General features: G+C 49.7%; 1 protein-coding gene across 1 annotated transcript in view; it reads right to left on the reverse strand.

Moving 5' to 3' along the window:
- Nucleotides 1-387: 387 nt before the first annotated feature.
- Nucleotides 388-24,533, reverse strand: part of Nt5dc3 (5'-nucleotidase domain containing 3) — a 53,567-nt gene continuing 29,421 nt past the window's right edge. Inside the window, exons 3-14 of the mRNA XM_059245597.1 lie at nt 22,276-22,350; nt 21,584-21,639; nt 19,520-19,610; nt 18,461-18,598; nt 14,320-14,380; nt 13,809-13,911; nt 13,585-13,686; nt 11,720-11,801; nt 10,599-10,685; nt 9,515-9,655; nt 3,937-4,001; nt 388-1,927 (exon numbers count right to left, since the gene is read on the reverse strand). Of these exons, the coding sequence (XP_059101580.1) occupies nt 1,675-1,927; nt 3,937-4,001; nt 9,515-9,655; nt 10,599-10,685; nt 11,720-11,801; nt 13,585-13,686; nt 13,809-13,911; nt 14,320-14,380; nt 18,461-18,598; nt 19,520-19,610; nt 21,584-21,639; nt 22,276-22,350 (1,254 nt within the window). The 3' untranslated portion in view covers nt 388-1,674. The remainder of the gene's footprint in view (nt 1,928-3,936; nt 4,002-9,514; nt 9,656-10,598; nt 10,686-11,719; nt 11,802-13,584; nt 13,687-13,808; nt 13,912-14,319; nt 14,381-18,460; nt 18,599-19,519; nt 19,611-21,583; nt 21,640-22,275; nt 22,351-24,533) is intronic.

The raw sequence follows: 24,533 nt of genomic DNA on the forward strand, positions 1-24,533 counted from the left end.
TCTTGAGTAAACAACGCCCCCTCCACCCGGAACTGGCATCTAGTCTATACTGAAGGATATCTGAATAGACCAAAAAGTCATTCTGTGCCTACAAAGCACAAGTCAGGGGCATCCTGAGCAGCATCTGAGCGGTGCTGGGCATCACCTGCTGGCGTTAGGTGCCAGCTGCCAAAAGCCCCTGGTGGCTAACACTGGGGAAAACAAGGGAACAGAAAAATGCCCATCCTGTCCTTAAAAAGCAGAACACCGAACCCCAGTGTTCAGAACACAACACGGGAGGAGGGGGTCTGAAGGGTCAGCTTCGTGACGATGGTCAGCACAGCAGACATCAAGGAGCGCCATGGTAACACACGGCATCGCGGTGGATGCTGGACAGCCCACGTCACTTCTGTGTCGTGCGTGGCAGACAGCCCACAGAAGGCCACGTGAGCAGTCTGTCAGCCGCCAGGGACGATCTACTTATCGCAGTAGAGATGCCGACTAGCGAGCGCTGGCCACAAGCCTCCTTCGTGTTCGTGCCGTTCTTCAGATTCACGACATGCCACACCACGGTCGCGTGCCTGTAATTCACCACTCAGGAGACTGAGGCAGGACGATTGAGTCCAAGGCCAGCCTGGGCTCCGTAGCAAGACCCTAACTGGAGATGGGGGGAATGGAGTGGGCGAGGAGGAAGAGGGGAAAGAAGAGCAGCTATGGCAGCAGCAGCAGCGCCACATTCGCGCAAAAGCTTAAAATGAGCCGGGCCACATGGGACCAGGCTGATCTAGCCACGAGGACTCGCGTGGCATTCACAATGAAACCATTTAAACAGGACTGTGTCCTCTAACGACTGCCATTGCTGTGGCCCTCGGGGCATCAAATATGTTCAAAGATACCACAAAGCAGACATAATAAAGGATTCTGCCGCCCCCAGAGGGGGGAGGGAGGAAGAGATGCCCCTCGTGAGCTTGGCTCTTGGCATTAAATGTGAAATTCCACCAGCGAGCTGCCGTGTCCCAAGTGCCCTACACACAGGCTTGCACTGGCCGCGGACGGAGCCCCACGGCCTTGCTGCCTTTCTTCTCCTGCAATGTCCGACCCACCAGCTTAAAGGCCACTTTAACCAGAGCTGCCATCTCCTCACCCACGCCCAGGGGAGGAGGGAATCCGCCCATCACCCCGTCGGCAGCTCAGGGCAGGCAAAGCAAGTTCACACTGAGGACCAATTCTTGTTCTTCCTCAACAAAGTCATTCTGGGAGGCTGTGGTCTCTCGGAGCAACGTGTAGAAGTCTGCAAAAGCCTAGGACCAGAGGACCGGGAACTGGCTGCAGATGTCCCTGTGCCCTCCCAGTCCCCAGTGCTCTGCCTGTAAACACCCAAGAAATGTCTCGCAGGATCAAGACGTGTCCTCTCTTGACCCGCTGAACACAGACAGCATCAAGCGGTCTCGCTTGTCTCAGAAGGCCTGCTGTTGGTTCCAGAGTAAACGAGGCAGCATCCGTGTTTCGACGCTGTGTGTAGAGGACCCGACCCAGGCGGCCCGCTCCTGTCTCCCCCTGGACAGGACAGTATTTGCGGTAAGGTAGAAAAAAATACCAAAGGTGTTATCTGACTCTTTGGGAGAGCAACTCAGGCCCACTGGGCCCTCTGTGGGGCCGTGGCTGCTTCTGGCTTTTTCCTCAGGCAGACACAGATTACTTGGCCTGAGCCTGCTGCAGCAGCGGGGCTTTGAAGGCAGACGGGCTGTCCGACCATGCGGGGAGCTCATGCTGCAGGGGAGTCCTCCTGGGGTAGAACGTGTGGTGGACGTCATAGTTCAGCAGGCAGCTGAGAGAGGCCATGTAGATGTCAGCGAACCTCGACAGGCGCCTCAGGAAGTAGGTCGGGTTCTGGTCTGTGCGGAACAAGCTCCCGAACTGGGCGTTGAAGAAGCTTTTGGTCATTTCTCTGAAGTGTCAAGAAATAAAAACAAAGTAACAGAGAAAGGTTTTAAAAAGATTCTTTTTTTTAACTACTGAAGTAAAAATATATTTAAAACAAAAAGCTACTGGAAAGAAAAAGTAGCCAGTTAGCCAAGAGCAGACCTAATTACCAAGAAAAAACGGTGTGAGGTAGGTATGGGACCCATACCTGTAACCTCAGCACCAGGGGCCTGAGGGGAGAAGATCAGAAGCCAGCCTGGGCTACACAGTGAGACCCTGTCTTACAAAACAAACAAAAAACCACAAAACATCATCTGTCAGGCCATCTCTCAAACAGCTGGTCACATTCCCCACTTAATGGCAGTTAAAAGCACTGCTTTGAGGCTGCAGTGTGAATTGCATGCTCCCCAAACACACGCACTGTGTGCCAATCAGAGCAGGCAGAGCTGTTTCAGAGGAACTCAAACAAATAATTCTCTGTGTTTCTAGACCAAGAACTAAGCAAGGTAGAGAAATAAAAAACTGTAAACCCTCAAGTCTTCCCATGGAAGAACTACGGATTATTACGTTAGTCACCACCCTCCATGACAGGCCTTCCAATGCTCTGCACGCTCCCTTGCAGCCTAGCCCAGAGCATCCTCAGTCACCCAGGCCGAGGCAGGCCTCTGCAACAAGACCTCTGTGCAGTCTCAGCTCAGTCAACATCCTCCACACACGGACTATTCAGCAAAATGAGTAACGCCATCCGAATGGCGCAGTCAGTTACAGATACAGCAACCGAATAACTCCTTTGCACAGCTGTGCATGAAAACCCCTCGGGAGTTAGCAGCTGCCGCTGTCCCTGCAGAATGACAGCCGCAATGACCAACCAGCCACAGCTGTTGAAGCCCCAACTAGGTCTCTGCAGAGGAGCAACACAAACAGTACTTAAGCCTCTACTGCAGCATCCCCGTGGAGATGAGAGGGGGAGGGGCTGGAAGGACGGCTCAGTGGTTACGAGAGGATTCCCAACCCCCACTCGGCAGCCCACAACTGTCCAGAACTCCAGTTCCAGGGGATGTGATGTCCCCGTCTGACCTCCATGGACACAAGGCATGCACGAGCTGCACAGACACATATGTAAGCAAAACACTCCTGCACATTAAAAAAATCTAAATAATACTAAGAGAAGAAAAACCAAAAGAAAAAGACCTGTCGATGTTAGAGGTGTGGAGCCAACAGGAAATCTGTGGCAGGTGAGGTGCTTCCTTATCAAGCCATTCTAGGTTCCTGGAAGTGAGTGACCCGCGCACCGTGGACCCCAGGCCTTCAGAGACGGGCCCTGAAGTCAATCCCATTGTCTCCTTTTCCCACTTTCCCTCTCCTCCACATTTTTATAGCAAAAGAATCAAGTCAGAATAAGCCTGAGCCAGCCAATGGGCTGAGGAAGAGGCAGGATGGGACTCAATACAGGCTTGGCTGCTGCACAATCTTCAACAACATCCCTTGTCAAGTCAAGCTGCCACTGCTCAGGGACTAGAGCCCCAGAAACAACCCGTTTCCAGATCTCAGGCTCTGCCAGGGGGTAGGAACAACCACACACAGTTCGCAGAGAGTGTGAAAGCACCAATCATAAGAAGCACGGTTGTCACCAAGGCTCCTGTGGACAACTGTTCCCTAAGGACACGCTCATGAAACCTGTGACAACAGGAAGGCTTTCTGGACCAAGAAAGGCTGGGTGCGCATTCCTGAAACAGCAGGCAGGGTCCCTGTGTCCAGAGCCCAGTCCCAGCACAGTCCCAACAGCCACATGTGCGGACAGCCACCAACCACTGGGCTCCAGTCAAGGCAGGGAAGAGAAAGAGATAAAGCCACCTCCCCCCTAAGGCTTCCAATGGCAAGGGCAGAGGACAGATGGGGATCACAGCTAGCAGAGAAGTGATCCTGGATACTCAGGAGTCACGGTCACACCTGGTTTCCCGATGTCACCTCAGACACACAGAGCACACCAAAGCGAGGGTCGGCATTCACAGGTGGTGACTATGATGCTCTTACCTCATCTCCTTCCTCTCCTTTTTCCACTCCTGCAAAACCAGCTGTGACTCAGCATCTCTGTGGACCTGCAGGGACATAAGCCAGGGCTTTGGTTCCAAGCAAACTCATTAGCAGTAAGAATTTCTTAATGGGAAACTTTTCCTGAAGGAATCTTACTCCTTAAGTAGCACTTGTGAGAAGTAATGCATTTTCCCAAGTGAAAGCCTGGCGTCTTGGCGCGCGCGCGCGCACACACACACACACACACACACACACACACACACACACACACGATAGATAAATCTAAGAAGAATGTAGCTTCACAAATTAAGATGTAAAATTATGAAGCCATGAAACTGTTACTAAAGGTTATGTATAACACATGTACATCCACATACGGTGTGTTTGCCATGCCCATTACACCCATGTATTACAGGATCAATACACAGTCCGTGATGCCTACTGCCCGTCCTCCCTGGGTGTCAACACAGTGGCCGAGAAGTGGGCACGGTACACGTGGCAGCACACCCACGGATTCTAAGCCCACGACATCTGGAAATCAGCACTGAAATGTTTGACTTACGCAGGACAACAGGACTCGGATACTCCCAATTTTTATATCCCTAATGTCACACTAGCCTTGATGACAAGGACATGGGAAGGGTTGTCTGATGAGTCAAAATCTGAGCCAGTGGCAGAAAGAAAGTGACAGCCACAGAGGTATGTGGCTCCTCACCAAGGTCCTCACTGCTAAACAGCAACAGTGGAGCCAGAGTCAGGGCACTCATGACCAGGGGGACACGTGGCACTACCTCATTCATGACCACGGGGTAACCTTAGGACTCAGAGGACAAGACTCACAGCGAACCACCTGCCTCCCCATGAGAGCCAAACCCTGTTTGTCACATCTGCCCAGTTCAACAGTCAATCAGACAAAACCCGTCCCAGCTGAGCCTAAGACTTGGGTTTCCTGCCTAATATCTGTCCAAGCCAGGAAGCAGCTGTCACTGAAAATATCCTAACTGAGCTCTACTAATGCACCAGGTCACTGAGCCAGCACCGCTGTGAGCTTTGATGAGGGTACCATAGACGTGTTTGTATGTCTGTGCATCACATGCATGCAGCACCCACAGTGACCAGAAGAGCATCAGATACCCAGGGACTATAGTTACAGGTGCCATGTGGGTGCTAAGAATCCGACCTGAGACCTCTGCAAGAGCAGCCAGTGCTCTTAACTCCTGAGCTCTCTCTCCAGCCTTGGTGTTCATATTTTAAATTAACAAATCACCCACCACAGAATTTAGAGATAAAATCCATAGGACACCTCAAGGAATTTCTATACATGTAAAATCTGTGTGTGTGTGTGTGTGTGTGTGTGTGTGTGTGTGTGTGTGTGTGTGTGTTTATTCAGTACCCACCGAGTACCAGGCCTTCCTATGACAGATACTGAAGACACAAGAGAGAGAGAGAAGATGGCAGCCACTGTGGGAACAGGCCATAGCCAAACAATGTGACACCACAATCTTTAAGAAAAAACTTGAGCCTCAACTCGGGCCACAATCCATCTTAATCCATAAACTAGGCCCCTGGAAGGAGCTCATTAGAGATAGTGTGCTTGCATCCCTCCAACACTCCCAGGCAGAAATGCTAACCTCCAAGGTCATGATGGCATCAGAGGCTCTGGCCTTAGCGAGGTAATTAACTCACGTGTGAGGTTCTTATCAACGACATCAGTGTCCTGATAGGAAAGATCAGAGTTCTCTAACCTCTCTACCACATGAGGCCACCAGGTAAAGCCAGGCCTTACCAACAGTGACTGCTGGCACCTCGGTCTCAGGAACTGCAGGAAAAAAGTGTTGGTCCCAGAGCCCATGGGACAGGGCCACACTTGGAAGAGGGAAGAATCTCGGGAGTAGAGACGAGGCTGAGAATCGCCAAAATTACTCTACTTTATCTCCTGTCAAAGTAACTAGAAGCCATGCCAATTCTCTCCACTCCAGCCTCAGATGGAGCCCAGGGCAGGCTCTGTAGACAGAAAGAGCCAGCTTCACCAGATATGGAGCGGACAGCGCGTGCACTCCACTTGGATGCCAGCCTCTGCTTTTCTACCCGCCCTGATTTTCTTTCTAGGTCTGTTGTTGTTGTTGTTGTTGTTGTTTTAACATTTTATCTACTTGGAGAGAGGGCGCATATGTCTCAGCATGTGGAGGTAAGAGGTCAGGGACAGCTTGCAGGACTAGGCTCTCTTCTGGGCTCCCAGAACTGAACTCGTGACATCACACTTGGTGACAAGCACCTTTATCCAGCGAACCGTCTCTCCAACTCTGGTCCTGAGCTTAGAGGGCATTCAAGGATGATGGGTGGTCTCCAGGAGCCCATGACCATGGGTTGTTGAAGCGAAACACAAAGAAAGGCAGCATCCCCAGAGCAGGGACGCCAGCTCTGTGGCTCTGCGTCCGGATGCAGCCCTTCTTGGGCCTGACCGTGGCCACCCTCCAAGACTTTCTCCATCACTGAGGCTCCCGTCATCAGCACCTAATCGTGCTCATCCCTGTTTGAGAAAACCTACCTCTCCTGTGCTGTCCCTTCTCCAGGTCTGTTCCCTACAAGGCACACTCTGTCAAACAAGCCTCAAGTATCTAAAGTCTACTTTAAAATATTTTGGTCTATTAATTATTAATCACAATATTACTTATTGTTATTTCATTATGTATTAAACGTTATGCAATTACTTATTATTATTACTTACTTCACTTCCTCCAGAATGAGCAGTTAGCATGGGAAGACTGACCAGAAACCCACAGGCTCTCAGTCATTCTTTGTCCCCAAAGCTGTCACTCAATATAGTCAGCTCTTTGTGGGCAAAGCGCAGGTTGGCTAGCCCATCTGCCCCACCCCCTTTGTCTGCACAGGATGCTGCAAGCAGGTCACCCAGTGGCCAACACCAGGAAGCCAGATCCAGGCAATACCCATTCTACAGTCCGCTAGTGAGCTGACAGACAGGTGCTCTCTATGAAATGGCTGGGAAACAAAAGAATCATTTCATCACACATGGAAATGGGATGAGAGCTGTATTTCAGCATCCATGGCTGACTGGGACAGCTGCAGCGGTTTGCTGGCACTGTCCATGGCTGTGCTGAGAAAAACTGAGTGCTTATGACACAGCCCACACACCCTACTATATGCACTCTCTGGCCTTCGAAGAAATTTGCCACATGTGGCCTGAAGGCCCTTGCAAAGGTCTACAGACACCAGCTCTCACCGTTAGTCATGACCAAGGAATTATTCCTTATAGTCACTTTTTTAAATCCAAAAGTTATGTTCTTCTGCTTAATTCATCAGACTTAAGTCCAAATGACTCCCTGCTGCTCTTCCCCAAATTAAACCCAATCTCACAGGACACATTTTCTTAATAATGGTCTACATATTCTGAAAATAATCACTGCAGGAAAGTTCCAGAAGCACGAGTCATCAGCTCAATGGAAAAACATGGTAGGGCAGTGAGGAAAGGCACTCATCTGCGTATGTTTAACTGGTCAGCCCCACCCTTTGATATGTGGTACCCACACCCAACAGAGCTTGAGGGGATGCAGCAGGCAGGTGAAGACCGGAGCCAGAGGGTCCTGCTGGTGTAAGGCCAGCCCCAGGGATTTCTCCGCTGAGCTCAGGGAATCACTGGACACATACCCCAGAGTTTGGAGAGGAGGAAATGAACACAAGGCCCAGCCTTACATCAGTCAGACCTCACGTCCAGCCGGCTCCAGGCTGCAGACTATGCTGTAACTGGAAAAGTTCCCTTAGCTCTGAGCCTGTTTCCTCTCCTATAAAATCAGGGTGGAAACACACACACCAACTCCTCTTTTACTTCCCTAGTCTATGTCTTGTGTGATCGTTCTGTACGTCACAGACATCTTTTCAATGCTACCTTAGCTCTCAAGCATTTTCCAGGGTCAGAGGAAAAATAAACAAGACCTGTTTCCAGAGCCAACTGGATGCAGTCACTGAGTCAGTACACGCAGGCCGCTTGAGCATTTGACCAGATGCTCAGTCACTGGAGCCATCCTCAGGGAGATGGTCCCCAAACCCATAACCTAAATCGTGGGCACTATCAATAGACTGTTTTTCCTATGTGTGCATACCTATAACGAAGATCAATTTTTAAATCAGGTACAAAATAAGAGATTAATAACTAATGATAAAACAATAGCTTTAACAATATACTATAAACATTATTTAAAACTTATGAATTGTTTATTTCTGAAATTTCCCACTTCATATTTTTTAACCACTTAACCACAGGCAACTAAAATAAAAACACAGAAAGAGAACCCACAAATAAGACTATGGCAGAGGCTTAGCCCCACCTGACAACCGCCAAGGCGGAAGCACCCCAGGGTGGTGCTGGGCAGCCCAGACACAGGCATCACAAGCCTGAAGCTGAGCCTCCCTGTACCATTTTGTGACCTCAGTCACGTCACTAGCCTCTCAAAACCCAGCTTCCTTACTAAAATGAAAAGGTTGCACCTGCACACATGGAACAGCTGTGACTGATGCTGTGTGCCATGCAAGTCCTTGGCACAACGGCGGGCACGTAAGGAAAACTACCGCCATGTGACAGGCGGCGCAGGGTCAGCAGCATGAGGCCAGACTTGACAGCCGATATTTTTAGAAAACCACCTCACAGCACACACGGTAAAGAAAGCAAAACAAACCCCAATCAGAAGAGCCAAGGTCTCCGGGGCCTAGCAAGAACCCAGGCCTGGAGGACGTGTGGGGCCCCATGCACTGGAATGTGCACCCTGGGAGAGAGGACACGGCCTGGCCTGCCTCTCCTCGAAGCTTGGCAGGAGGATCTGTGGGCAGCGGGCCATGACCAGAGGCTGCAGGTGTGCCAGCCAAGAGTGGCCATCTTAACCTAAAAGCATCTCACTCACTCACACAGACAGCATGGCCGGTTGAGCTGCACAGTGGTTCATGAGATGGGGTGAGAAAAGCCCTGAGAAGCGGTCACAGCTACCACAGAGGGACAACAGCTTGGGCTAGGAAATAAGCATAACAAAGGCATCCTGTCTTAACTGCCCCAGACTGGCTGCATGATTGCCCCAAGCTGGCTGCATGACTTGCCACTGAACTCGGGAAAGCAGCTAATCACAGTGCCACTGAAGCTCACCCAGGATCCCAACTTGCTTTGCGACTCTTAGGTGGCTAGATTGGCATGTTCATTCCTAAAGACCCTCCATTTTACAGATGGGGAAACTGAGGCCAGTGCAGGGAAGTCCCCTGGTACTCTAAAGGCAAGGAGGGTGGCCGAGGATAACTGAGTGGGAATTGGTGGGCAAATTTTCACCAACAGAGGACCAAAAACAGCACCTGCCTTTAAAACCCTGCAAAGGCTCTTGAAATGGCTGTCAGGAACATGTGTAAAGGTCCCATCAAGAGGAAAGGACAAAATAATCACTAGCAGCTCTACAGTCCGCTGAGGACTACTTAAACCTTATACTTCATAACTACACAGAAAATACAGGACATCGTTTTGTTCGGTAATTATCTTTAGGTTTAAAAGAGAGAGAGAAAAAAAAAACAAAGACAACACCCCAACCTGCATCTGCTCCAGGAGCCCAGTCAAGGTCTGCAGCCAGGTCATGGTCTGAATGTACTGCTCCGTGTTCATGATTCTGAGCTCGGACCGCAGCTCGGGGATGATGGCTCCAGTACGCCAGCCATGCTTCAGCGTCAGATCCTGATGACAAAGACCACGGGATGCCAACATCAGTCCCCCAGAACTCAACAGTGTGTTACCTCTCCCAGACAAGGGAGGTATTCGCTCAATCACTCTCATTACTAACATTGTAATGGTTAGTTATTAACCAAGTTGAATGCGATGAATTACACTTAATTAAAACCAATTTGGCCCCAGGCTTTGCCCAGTTCACCCGGAGAAAGTTTCTGTTCTGGAATAATGGCTGTGATTCACAGCTGCTTCAGAGATTGGGGGGCAAGTTGGGGTGGTGGTGGTATGGAACCACTAACCATGGTCTGTGAAAAAAAAAAAACCACAGTCTGTGAGGTCAGGGACAGGGAAAGACTCAACCAAAATGCTCTAAATGGTCCTCACATGCTGAGTGAGGTGCCCCTGGAGTCCTAGCACCCCACTGTCCAGCACTAGATTTCCAGGACAGCTTGAGCTACACACATGTGATGCAGTCTCAGAAACACAAGGACCGGAATGGAGATCCGTGGTCGAGCACTTGCCTGGCATGCACGAGGCTGGGGGTCAATTCCCAGCACTGCACATGTGCAGGGAGTGTCCCACTCAACACTGCAGTGCTTGCCAGACCTCTGGGGGACATTACCATCCACCAGGCCCTCTGGGCTACAGGGAACCACAGGACCTCAAGCCTAAAGTGGTCAGATAATGCGAGGACACTTGAATGCATTTTTATTTCACATGTCTCAACCCCTTGAGTTCACAGCAGGCCAAGGTATCAGTTTTGTTATTTTAAAAAAAAAAAAAAGCTATCTTTCCACAACTCCCATCTTTCCTGTTTGTATAAGTGAGCCATTCAAAACTGTGACCCCCTCCTAGTTTCTAAGGAAAGCATAAAAATGATGTCACTAGAAAGAGAACACCCTACTCAGTGAAAGAACACGGCCATCCCCACTGAGGGAAGCAGGCTCCTCACCGCCAGGTCACTGTATATGTGGTCACCAAAATATAGCACTTTGGAGCCTCTCCATCCGGTGAGCTTCAAAAATTCATACAGATTGCCCTATAATAAAAGAGGAATATAGATCATTACATGTCGGAAACCCAGTAGCCCATGGTCTACAACACCTATGCTTCAAAACTTACAAACATTGTTTTTAACTCTTAGGACTTATTTTAAACATCAACATACAAAGCTAAAACCACATGTACTCTAAAAAAATTTCATAGTCAGGCATGATGGTGCACGACTTTAATCCCAGCACTCAGGAGGCAGAGTTAGGGGGATCTCTGTGAGTTCAAGGCCAGCCTAGCCAACACATTCCAGGCTAGCTAGGGCTACACTGTGAGACTGTCTCCAACAACATTTCAGATTACATAAGCCTCTTGCTGAGACCATCATTTCCTATAAATGACTTTTAATTTTATTGTAATTACCACAGTTGATTCCCTCCGCCAATGCCATGATCATTCACAACCTCACCTACTCTGAAAACATTCTTACAGGGAGTTTTATTAGCCACATCTAAATCTTCTAAGTTGTTAGAAGTAAAATGCCTGAATTCAAACTAATTTTTCAAGGCCTAGAGAACACATTCAATGTTAAATCTAGCAGGCTATTACAAACCCACCAAGAATGTTCTAGAAAGAAAACAACTCCAGTGACGTAAAAATGATCAACAAGGCCCAATCTCCTGACAGCCTTATATGATGATGCCAACATGTTTAAAACTGCACATGAAAATAATAATAAAAAAATGTAAAAAAAAATGTGTCTCAGCAGGAAATACGTTGGGTGAATAATAGACCAAGATTAATGCTCCTCAAAGAGAAATCTCCAAGGTTTACTACTGACACTTTACATTTTATAGAGGGTAATGCTTTAAATGTTATTTTTAAAAAGAGTCAACTTTGAGTTAATGTAAATAAATACCAGCAGACTGCAAAGACATTGACTTTGGCCTAAGTTTTACCATCTAATTATACGCAGTCGTCAAGGATGGACCGTGCCAAGCGCCTGGACAGTCTCAGTACCCACAGCCCTACGAGTGCTGACTGCAGAGCAGAGCAGGAGGAAGGACAGGCAAGCACAGATACCTGCTTGTAGATCTGGCCTTTCTGAAGCTTGTGGATTTTATCCCAGAGTAAGACACCTTTCTCGTTCACCTTCCGGAAAGGTCTAACAACAGAAAGGGGAACATTACTAGAATACGTGGTAAAAGTAAAGGCTGTCCGCTCCACAGGATACCAAACGGGGACTCACTGAGAACGTGAAGTAGCTCTTGAACCCCAAACCTCACTGTATCCCCTGGCCCAGGGCACTTCGTTCCACACTATGCAGACCCCACCACAGACCCACCACCCACAGGTAGGTAATGAAGAATAAGGAAGAAAAAATAAATAAAAACAGAATCCTAGGGGCAACCACCCTTGGCATGCACAAGCGCTTTAGTCGGGTTTCCCCAGGACACTTGGCAGGGCAGAGAGCATCTCCTTCTTGAGGGAAGCCTGCAGGACACTGCTGCCACCCTGGGTCAGATGCCAGGTGGAGGGCAGGGGCACTAGCTATGACGGGATTGGGAGTGGAGCTGGCCCCATCCCTCACCCCGAGGGCACAGCCCGTGGGACTCACGGCGCCTTTTTGGGTAACTGCTTCTCCGGTCACAAAAATAGAAAGTCCCTGTAGGTATCAAAACCCACTTCCCTTTTCGGAGGAACATGAAGATCTTTGTACACTTTTATTTATATCTCTTTTCTTTCAATCTTGTCAGCAATCTCTCCCTGTGATGTCATACTCCTAAGCACATCAGCAGTAAGACAGGCTGGCTGCTTTGACTCGCCAAATTCGTCATCTTTAGTGGCTGCTTAACATTTCCTCACATGGATATGCTGAATTAACGAGTCAGCCTCAACTGTTGGGGTTTTATAAATAACAGGAAGAATGGGAATGTCTCAGCTGTTACTGCAGACATCCAGAACCATGGAGGGGGAGGTGCTGTGCTCAGAGTTCCCCCCAGGAAGAGCCGGGGCTCTGACCCCTCCACTGTGGACAAACAAGTCAGAAAAACCTGGATGAAAGGAGCCCCAGCTTTCACAGGAATCTAAGAACTTTGTGAGGTTTCTAGAAGCAACATGGTGAGCACGGAGCTTCCAATTACACTCTGGCCTGCATCCTCATTCTCTATGCTTGGTTTGGGGGCTGGTCTCTTCTTCCAGGAGCCAGTGTGTTCCTAGGACACCGGAACTTAGCATCCCCAAAGGAATGTACACATGCTGCACTAACTTCAGATACCACCTTTGGATCCTTGGAACTACCACAGAGGAAAGGCTGCTGGTCACCAGCTAAGGACCAGGAAGGCCCCAGAAAACTAAGCCATTAGACAGAAGCTATTCTTAGAACGCTATCGTAAAAATCCTCAACAAGGTGGGTCTCTAGGAGTGGGGGCCACCTAGTCTGTCCCCAGGTTAAAAGACATTTTTAGCACTCTTGTACTGACCCCAACTTTCCCTCTTCTCCTCCAAAGCTCCGGAGGCAGGAGGACATTACATAAGACATGGCTGAGACTCGTAGTGGATGGCAGAGAATTCTGCAAAATCCAGCTGCAATTTTAAATGCACCAATTAGCTTTATTTCAAGAGATGCCACCAGGCAGCCTGGCGTCAGTGGGGCTCTCTCACACTGCACAAGGCATGTGGAGCCACAGACCTTCTTTGCTGTGTGGTATTAATCCTTGTTTTCCATCACAGTCTATCAGTTTCTTACAGCCTGACTCACGTGACCACAGCAACACACTCTGACCTGAGAATGCTCTCTATGTGCCCATCCCACTGTTACAAAGCTAAGTGTCAGACAGTTACAAAGCTGTGTCCCGGATGCCTATGATTTTGTGACTGGATTTCACTAATGCATGCTCTCTCTGTACTCACAAAATACAATCAAGTCCCCAGCAGACGGGCCTCACCTCCGCTTATCATTGAAGAAGTTCGGCTTCTCGGCCTGAACTATGACCACATCGAACAGGTCCCGCCAGTCCTTCCCCACGATATACCGCATCCCTTTGTCTCTGGAACAAGGCAGCCAGGTGAGCTGACATCAAAGGGACAAACTTTTTACATTTCTTTCCAGCTGCTAAGACGAATGGCATTTGCGCCATGAGCCAGCCGCTGGCGAGGGGACGGAACTTACACGAAGCTGCTGGGGCTGTTGGTGATGAGGAACATCTTCTTGCCGTGGGCGGCCAGCTTAGCCAGCACCGCACGGGTCTGCTCGGCATAACAGATGTACTTCTCTAAGAATGAGAGAAAAGTTCACACGGTCAGAATGAAATAAGGCACTTACGAGGTGGGCACCAGGGCTAAGCAGTGTCCTAGGCACAGTGAGGACACTCAAGTCCAAGGAAGACTGGTTAGGGGAAGCATGTGAGTGCCCAGTGTATGGGAAACGCCCCCCCAACAAAACACACACATGCACACATACACAACGGAGGATAGTGTGATGCAGTGGCCATTGCCTCTCTTAGCATTAGGCTGACAGACACCAAGTTCTAGAACTTGGAAAACGTGGAGGAGACACCTTCACTGCCAGGATCAGGGTCCTTAAACAAAACCCAGGAGACACCTGTGGGCCCTGTTCAGCCCCTGGGGTGTGATGTCCAAATGCCCACACAGCAGTAGAGCCAATGCTACTGAGTACGTACCAATATCCGCTTCAATTGCTCGGTACATTATTCCTTTGATGTGGACATCCCTTATGGAGTCCTGTCAAAAGGGAGATTTGTCATCAGTGAAAAGGGAGCTGGAGTTAGTCCCGGTGAATAGCATCGGTGCTCACTTCTGTCTTAGGAACCTGCCGACCCAAGCGCCACACATCTCAACACTAGCCCCATTGAGCCCAGGTGGCACTTTAGGAAAAGCTTGCGTTTCCACGGTGACAGAGACTGTGACCAGTGCAATTTCCAAAGGCCTCGTTTTAAAAAGGTCATTTGAGTATTTCTGAACGAAGTCCCCCATGACAAACAGTAGTTTACATGCAGGATGGTGACCACAGACAGCAGCCAGCCTGCAGGAAGGGGCTCCCTGTCTGAATCTTTGTGTCCTTCCTTCCCGTCTCCAGATGCCAACAGTTCCGTAAGGCAAGAGGCAAAGGCAGAGGGACAAGAAAGACACCTCCTCTCTGGATGCCACCAACAGGGCAAAGAAACTGCCCAAGCCATTGATTGTCACCAACAGCAACAGGTCCAACTGGCAAATGCAAGAGAGGAAGACAGAAAGTCCAATGTAGGCTCAGGGCCGTGCCAGCACGACCTTGCTAGCTCTCGCTGCAGAGTTCCGCTGCCGGGGTGGGGACTGTGCAGCAGGCCCCTTGTAGACTCTTGAAGGGCCAAGGGAACTTTCTGGTACCAGGAACAGGGCTGTACGTCTTACACTGTTGGTGGACTTCTGCCCACCAGAGTGGGTCACTCTGGACTAGAATCTTAATCTCAATTACCTTCAGCATGAGCCTGTTCTAATTTCACACGACACATGACCAACACAAAGTGAAAGCACAGGTTAAATGCAAGCCAACCTGCCTGGATTGAAAATCTAGGCTCTGTTACCTACTAGTTGTGTGGCCTTGGGCAAGACACTCAAGCTCTCTGTGCCTCGCTGTCTTTCAATGGAGTGATGATAACAGTAGTACTTGCCTCCAGGCACCAATGCAGAGATTTGATGAGCTAATATGGAACACTCAAAGCAGAGCCTAGAACATTATAAACTCTACACAAGTGCTTGCTGTCGGTGGTAAAAGTCAACTATGGTGATATTTTATTTGTGCTGAAATGTGATTTTATTTGTATTTTAATAAATAAAGTTGCCTGGGGATCAGAGCTGAGAGCAAGCCATTTAGCAGAAGTCCCAGTGGTGGTGGCACACGCCCTTAATCCGATCACATGGCAGGCAGAATCTCTGTGTGTTCAAGGACACAGCCAAGCGGTGACCCAAACCTCTAATCTCAGTACGAACCATAGAGACCTGGAGGTCTATATAGACAGGCAGTGATGAGGAAGTCATGCGGTTGGGTTTAGAACCAATGAGAAGGCAGAACAGAAAGGCACTAAAAAGACAGGACACAGGAAGAAGGTCTCTCTCAGGGGAAAGACGGCAGCTGGTGGTAAGATAAGGTGGTCTCAGCGCTTGGCTACTGCTCGATCTCTGGGCTTTAACTCTTTATTTGGCTCTGTTTCTTATTTAATAAGACCGTTTAGAATTACATCTACAGTCAACCTTCACATGAACATTTCTCCTCTGTTACAAATGAGTCTTAAATATAGCATGTCTGAATGCACAAAAGGAGAATTAAAAACTAAACATTTAAACAGCCCGATTCTTATCAAAGTGATGCTGAGAAACTACAATGCATCCTTCAACTCTAAAACTCAGAAATCAAGACAATCAAAATTTTACTTTGGATGTGGGAACTACAAAGCTGGCTCATTGGGTTAAGAGCACTGGTTGCTCCCCCAGGGGGACTGGGTTTAACTCCTAACACCCATGTCGTGGCTCACAACCGACTAGGATACCAGGTACAGACATATACATGCAGACAAACTACCCATGCACAGAAAAAAAATATGTGTGTGTGTGTGTGTGTGTGTGTGTGTGTGTGTGTGTGTGATTTATTATTTATTTATTTTTAAAGCTAGGCATGGTAGCATATGCCTTTAATCCTGGCACTAAGGGAGGCAAACACTAAGCAGGTCTCTAAGAGTTCAAAGCCAGCCTGATCTACATAACTAATTCCAGGACAGCCAGGGCTACATACAGAGACCCTGTTAAAAAAAAAAAAAAAAAAAAAAAAAAAAAAAAAAAAAAAAAAAAAAAAAAATTTACACTGGCCCTGAGCATACAATAAAAGTATTGTGGTATAGAAACATAGATCTTTAAAAATATAAGAATTTTAATTATTTTCTCCAATGGAGTCTCACTGGGTGTATAATCCACACTTAAGGACAGGCCCCATGCCCAGCAGAGATGACCAACACAAAGTGAATGCAATGGTATTGTTGTAGACTTCTTGTCTCACATTGCTTTGTTTGGGCGCTTTTTTTTTTTGTCTTGCTGGTTTTTTGCTTGTAAATTATGGTTTCTGATCTTGTGTTTATATGGATTTCAGTTGTGTGCATGTGTTTCTTGTATTTTTTTCTTTGTTTTTATTTTTTATTCTGTTTTGTTGTTGTTGTTACTGTTTGTCTCTAAAGAGAGCCAGAAAAAGAGGAGCTGGGGGAGTGGAGGAGGAGAGAGGATCTGGAGGACTTGGGGAGTGGGGAGGAGGGAGGATCTGGAGGACTTGGGGAGTGGAGAGGAGGGAGGATCTGGAGGACTTGGGGAGTGGAGAGGAGGGAGGATCTGGAGGACTTGGGGAGTGGGGAAGAGGGAGGATCTGGGGGAGTTGGGGAAGAAGGAGGAGGGAGGATCTGGAGGAGTTGGGGAGGAAGGAGGAGGGAGGATCTGGAGGACTTGGGGAGTGGAGAGGAGGGAGGATCTGGAGGACTTGGGGAGTGGGGAAGAGGGAGGATCTGGGGGGAGTTGGGGAGTGGAGAGGAGGGAGGATCTGGAGGACTTGGGGAGTGGGGAGGAGGGAGGATCTGGAGGACTTGGGGAGTGGGGAAGAGGGAGGGTCTCGGGGGAGTTGGGGAGTGGAGAGGAGGGAGGATCTGGGGGGACTTGGGCAGTGGGGAAGAGGGAGGATCTTGGGGGAGTTGGGGAAGAAGGAGGAGGGAGGATCTGGAGGAGTTGGGGAGGAAGGAGGAGGGAGGATCTGGAGGAGTTGGGGAGGAAGGAGGAGGGAGGATCTGGAGGAGTTGGGGAGGAAGGAGGAGGGAGGATCTGGAAGAGTTGGGGAGGAAGGAGGAGGGAGGATCTGGAGGAGTTGGGGAGTGGGGAGGAGGAAGGATCTGGGGGAATTGGGGAGTGGGAAACCATGATCAGAATATATTATATAAAAAAATTTTTCCATTAAAAGAAAATAGTGGTACAAGCCTATAATCCCAGCAGTCAGCATGCAGAGGCAAGCAGATCTCTGTGGGCTCAAGATCAGCATGGCCCACAAAGCAAGTTCCAGGCCAGCTAGGGTTATATAGTGAGATTCTGTCTCCATAAATGAATGAATGAATGAATGAATGAATGAATGAATGATTGTGTCCATAAGAACACAAGATAGATATATTATACATAAAAATGTGACTATGAACACAAACTAAAATACACAAACTTATAAAAAGTGTACATATGCATCTAAGTGTTTGCATCTGTCTGTAGCTCTCCATTGGGATTCTGACGTGGCTTCTGCAGGCATCAGTGAGCCATGGATATGATGAATAGATGGATATGAGGAATAGATGCCCTATTAACCAATCTCTCCCTACCCCCACCCTCACCCCTGGGCATCTTCATGGGGCATAGTGTACACTAAAGCACACTGCATCCCATAAACGTGTGCAATAATGATCTGGCATTTGGAAAGTAAGTATTTAAGAAGGCCTCCCTCTCACTGCTGGAAGCATGGGGCATGGACAGTGGCTTCTCCTGTGTGAAGAGGAGTACCCTCCTCCTGGGCAGGCTCCGGGTAAGACAGTACGCAGGACTGTCAGAGGATTAGAAGTCTAGGTCACAGCGGGCACCATCTGTGATAGAGCACACTGCCCTGGTTATTCTGAGACAGCAGTGTCCCTTTATGACTTCCACAGTCAATCACAGAGACCGGTGACCCCAGAGAAGGACTACTTGACCCCCCCACCCTGGACACAGCTAGGAAGACACAGAGCCACAGCCTGAACTCGCCCTGGCCTCTGCCCTCACCTTGACATCTTTGTACAGGTGCACCGGCTCATAGTCAATGTTGTTCTTTAGGAAGTGCTCATTCACACAGGACAGCAGGGTCATCTCAGGCAGGGAGAAGATGTCCATGAACTGTTTCATGGTGTTCCCGTGAGAACTCTGCGAACAGAAGGCAGGCTTAGCAATACAGACCCCATCTCACAAGGTGACAAGCAGCAAGAGGCTGCCGGGAAGCCAGGGGGCTCCAGGAATCCACACTTGGCTCCCTCTGGGCACAGGGACCTTCAACAGTGAGAAAGTAATGTGCTCCCTTGTTCCTGGGCCTCAGCAGGAGCGATTCTTACCAGGTATGCGTGCCTGAGAGCTGGACTCCTTCCCTACTTCCTTCCCTTCCACTCTCCCTTCCCACCTTCCCACGCTAACATCACTCCCCACTCCCTCTCCAGAGGTCACAGAGGTGAGAAATGCCCAGCAAAGGCAGCTGAGCTCCTGTGCAACCCCTCGGGACTTAGACCAAGAAGTGGAGCCACACCTGCAGGGCTGTGGTGACAAACGGGGTGACTGAGAAGATGGAAAGGACCTCCGTCCGAGGGGGAAAATCACCAAGAGCCAACAGCGACTCCCTCTCTGATCTACATTCTCTCCAGACCCGATCTCAGGGTCCCATCAATCACACACACGGTAGGTGAGACCAATAGTTTAGCTACAAGTGCCTCCGCCCCAAAATGCATGTGCTCAAGGCTTGGCTCTTACCAGCCATTAGATCACTTCATCAGTAGCTTAATCTCTTGACTGACTCAGCTGACTGACTATTAAGAAGTAGGGCCCAGCTGTAGGAAGCAGATGTATCTCAGCCCCCAAACCCTTATCTTTCTCCCTCTCTCTGCTTCCCCCACCCCCCACCCCACCCCACCCTTCTTAATGATGCCCTGCCTCACCAGACCCAGAAGCATCACAGCCGTGACCTCTGAAACCAGACGCCAAGCTAAGTCCTTCCTCCCTAAGATGTTTTCCCAGCCGCTAAACTGCCAATCAAAGGAGAAAGGCAGCTGCTTCTGATGACCCAGTGGTCCGCCTTACCTTCCCATAAAAGTCACTCATCTGCTCCAAGGGCACGTGGGATCCCTCGTACATGTCGATGACTTCTTCATCGGGGACAACACTGAGGCCTCTGAAAAAAATACAGATGGTGTTGTCACAGTCCTCAACTAGAGAGGGTGACTTCTGACTTCTCTCCACTGATGGAGTTTTTCCACTCCGGCAGGAGACCTGTTGGAGGCCAAGAATGACACAGCAGCAGCTCCAGCCAGCGGGCAGGAAGTTCTGTGAGGCCTCTGTCAGTAACAAGAACCAGATTTACAACAACAACTAATCCTACATGACATCTCCAACGTGCCGAGCAGGATTTCACCTGGGCATCCAGCTACTTGTCAGCTGTCCTAGGAGTCACTGTTCCTCCCACAGGAATGGTCACGTGCCTTCCTCAAAGTTAGCAAGGTAGAAAGCATTGTGTCAGGGTTTTAAATCCAGGCTCTCCAAGGCTCTCAACCCACTGCCATGCGAGGCTTCCCAAGGACTTGCTTCTGGTGGAGATTTTCACACATTCGAGCAGAGAAAATGTTTCTGTTTCTAACTCATTCCTTTTCCTTCGTTACCATCCCCCACATTGAGTGCGGAGGTGGAAAAGTCATGCCCTACGGCAGGAAGCTCCACGAGAGGAGTTCTATATGACACTGAGAGCCAGTTTCTTTCTGTGCACACCTCTATCTGCCGGCCCCTGGAACTTGCCAATTAATCCAGTTCCTGCACATCCAGGGGAAAGGTGAGCGGCTGTCACATGCTCATCTGAGTTGTTCATCCCAGAGGGCTGCTCTTCTGCCCTTCTCCAGGGGTGAGCATTTGAGAAACACAACCAGCAGTTAGGAAACTGCAGAGGGCCGGCGGCCTTCCACAGGGGCAAGTCAATCCGCAGAAGTTCCAGCCAATCCGTGGAAGTTCCAGCGGGCTGATTAGGTACCACGCTGCCTGACAGTAAGATGCACACACAGTGTAGCTGGTGCTTGGGCCTGTGATGTCTTCCAGTCTCCACTCCCCACACTAGGTTTAGAAGCACCACGTGCATTCGCTGACATTTTGCCTGACTAACCTGTTCCAATTCCTGGCCTTTGAGAACAAAAACCCCCACCGTGCTCCAGCAATCAGATAAGACCTTGTAACAAACCATATCATTCTAGACTGACCTTGGAGAACAGTTCTTGCAAAGCAGCCATCTACAGAACCAGACATGGAAAGACAGCAAGCAAAATCATGAGGGGTCTGATGAGGTGAGGGTCAGTCATACAGACACACACAGACACACAGAGACACGGAGACACACACACACACACACACAGAGACACAGACACACACACATACACACACCATACACACACACACACACACACACACACACACACACACACACACACACACACACGCACGCGCGCCCCCAGGCCTGCGCGCCCCAGGCCTGGCCTTGCCCTTCAGAAGCCACCGCTGTGGCTGAAACCCAAGCCCAAGGGCGTAACCTGCAGCAGCTCTGGGACCTGCTGCGTTCTCCCCTCCATTCCTTCTCACCTGGTTCTGGGGGACAACGGCACTTTTGCCTGCCTGTCCTGCTGCATGCCAAGCACACCTCCACTTCACAGCCACAGCACAGAGCAGGCTCTGGAGCTGCCCCTTTTACAGAGAAACCAAGGCTTCCAGAGCACCAAGAACTTGCTGAGACCCATGATGTGGAGAGAGCAGGGCTGGGGTTCACCTGGGGCAGTCGGTAAGACCCCCAGACGGGCACACAACACCGCACTGGAAACTCACTCTGCTCTGGTGACAGTTTGCGAGGACTCACACCTGACTGTCCTTAAACACGCCATCCGGCTCCTCCTGCTGAGTCCCAGCCCGGCCCTTACACCTCCTGTGTGGCTTCTCACCCACCCAAGCTCCTGAAGGCATCCCTACAGGCAAACCCTCAGGCTAGCAGGACTCAGAGTGAGTGAGGAACGGTGATCCACACCCGGCCACTTCCCTCATCCTTGGTCAGTTAGCTGGGCCTGAAAGGCGACGCCTCTGGGTTCCACCTGTGAGCAAGACGACACTTTCTCTTACCTGTAGACGGTGCCCATCTGGATGTAATGAAAAGCATCGATCTTCATCAATATTGCCTTTAAAAACATAAACATGTGCATACATGTGAATAACAATTTGCATACAAAAATGAACAATGCAAGGGTTGTTATAAATCCTACTGATATTATGTTTCCCTAACACAGTTGTTCTCAACCCTCCTAATGCTGTGACCCCTTAACACAGTTCCTCAGGTTGTGGTGACCCCCAACCATAACATTATTTTCATTGCTACTTCATAACTGTAATTTTGCTACTGTTATGAATCATAATGTAAATATCTGTGTTTTCCCATGGTCTTAGGCCAACTCTGTGAAAGGATTGCTCAACACCCCCCCAAAGGGGTCACGGCCCACAGGTTGAGAACCACTGCATGCACAGTTTCCAAAAAAGCCTTGCTTATTAAGTGAGGTGCCTTTTAAGGAAATGGCATATGAGCAAAAGAAAAAGGAAGAAAATGTGGCAGCTGGCTCCTCCCATACCAGCATGACTACCAGCATTAACTGGCACTCCCAGACAGCGCCTGGGATGCACGCCTCCTTCCTAATGCCCCCTCTTCAACTGGCTCTCCTTCACTCCCAACCATTTACCAGGGAAAGCACCAGTAGTTATATGAATCAGCACTGTATTTCCAAACACCAAGAAACTACAGAAAAATAGGAGCTCAAACTCACCCGCTGGACGTCGTAATGGAGTCCACGGATGGCGAAGTTCGGGTCATACTCATACTTCCTGATCTCCACAGGATACTGAGAGAGAAGAGAGGACACAAGGCTGAGCTAAAGATGAAGGAACAGGACGGGCACGGGGGCGCACTCCTGGGATCGAAGCACTTAGGAAGCTGAGGCAGAGGGATCAGGAGTTCAAGGTTATTCTCAGCTACACACTGAATTCAAGGCTAGCCTGAGCTACCTGAGTCCCTGTCTTTAAAAAAAAAAAAAAAAAGGAAAGTTAAGGAGGGGCAGTAAGTTCAGGACGGGCACAGATCTGCCCTGTACAAAGGCTCGGAAGGCGTTACACTCTGGGGAGAAAGCAACGCCAATAGTGACAGACCACAACGTGGTCCTCTGTTTCTCCATCCTGCCCTGGGCCCAGGCTGAGGTTAGACCGCATCCCCTTGATCCCACTTCACACCTAACACCGTCATGTAGAGCTCTGCAATGGCCAACCTCAACTGTCAACCTATCACCATGGAAATGAACCTCTGGGCGTGTCTGAGGAGCTTCGTTAATGAGGAGCAAAGATCACCCTGGACATGGACAGCACCATCCCATAGCGCTGCATAAAGAGAGAAAGGTAACTGGGCACCAGCATTTCCTGCTGCTGCCTGACTACAGATGCAATGTGACCAGTCCTCCTGGTCCTGCTGCAAAGACTCCTCCGCCATGATGGACTGTGCCCTCAGACAGTGAGTCAAAATTACCCCACTTCCTCCCCTTTGTCAGCTACTCTGTCTCAGCTTCACACTGCCACGGCCAGGATTCCTTGACATCCAGAGGAGCTCTGTGCAGGTGGGGCCTCCACACAACTGCCACCATTGTTACTGTTCTCACCCGACTGTGCTGGCTGGGGACCCACAGCTACTGTCCCAGGGAACTTCCTCAGCCTGGGGCTCCCACCCACTTCCACTGTTGTGAGAACACACGGAGCTTTTGGAGGCAGCCTGGTCTCTGCTGTTTCCTAATTACACAGCCTTGCTCACATTACACAAAAATTTCAGTCCCTCCTCCATAGTGCATGAGATTCCAGGCACTTCCTTCCCTCAGACCCAGAACTGAGGGCACCCACCTGCCAGCTTCCACTGCCTGGAGGTGCTGCCATGCCCATTTTACGGAAATAAAAGCTGGACCGGCATGAAGACCCCCAGTGAGCCTGCCAAGCCACACTGCTGCCGGCTTCCTGGAACCACCAGGCACCGCCTGCCTGAAGGCACATGGCAAGTTTTCAAGTCAGGCTGCACAGCGCACTGACTTGAATGTCACATTTGGGCTCATTTATCTTACACCCGGGTGTGTGCCAAGAAATCCCCAACCTGATATTTCTCCTCGTGGGTGTTCTCAAGACTTCTGAACACCATGTACAGTTCTGCATATTTATTGAGATACTTGCCAATGCCCACACTAAACCAGCCATGGTGATGTGGTTCTGCTCACTGAAGGAAGGCCCGAACTGCAGCGCCTGCCCCTGAAGCCTCCCCTAGCCTGGGGGTGGGGTCAGGAAGATGTGTTTGGAGTCATGAGCATCCCTCAGCTGTGCTGGCTAGCCTCACTGCCCAGCACGAGGGAGACAGCACCTCCTGCCTGCTTATGGCTCAGAGTCTGAGGATCAGAGTCAAGGCACTTGTCCGGGGTCACAAAGATGCACACTGGTTGAGCCAGCACTGGAACCTGGATCTGTGTCCACCCCTAACCCACTTAACCTGTTCCGAATCAGCCCAGAACTCCTGTCTTAGTTAGGGTTTCTCTTGCTACATAAAACACCATGACCAAAAGCCACTTGGAGAGGAAAGGGTTTATTCCAGCTTCTAACTCTCAGGTCATGCCCCACTGCTAAGGGAAGTCAGGGCAGGAACTGAAGCAGAGGCCATGAGGGATGCTGCTTACCTCATAGCTTGCTCAGCCTGTTTTGTTATAGCTCCCAGGACCACATGCCCAGAGGTAGAACCCAATCAATAAGCTGGGCCCTCTGGCATCTTTAAGAAAATGCCCTGAAGACTTGCCTACAGACAATCTGATAGAGGCATGTGCTCAACTGGGTGGCCTCTTCCCAGATAACTCCAGCTGTGTCAAGTTGACAAAAAAACTAACCAGGGCAGCCCCTCTCCTGGAAGCTTATGCTCCCCTGTGACAGCAGCAGCTACCAACTCAGAAGCTCAACAAGTTGGCTAGAAGTGTTTCCAACTGGTCAAAAGACAAGAGTCCATGGCCTTGAG

Source organism: Peromyscus eremicus, chromosome 18, assembly GCF_949786415.1.
Source record: "Peromyscus eremicus chromosome 18, PerEre_H2_v1, whole genome shotgun sequence".
NCBI lineage: Eukaryota > Metazoa > Chordata > Mammalia > Rodentia > Cricetidae > Peromyscus > Peromyscus eremicus.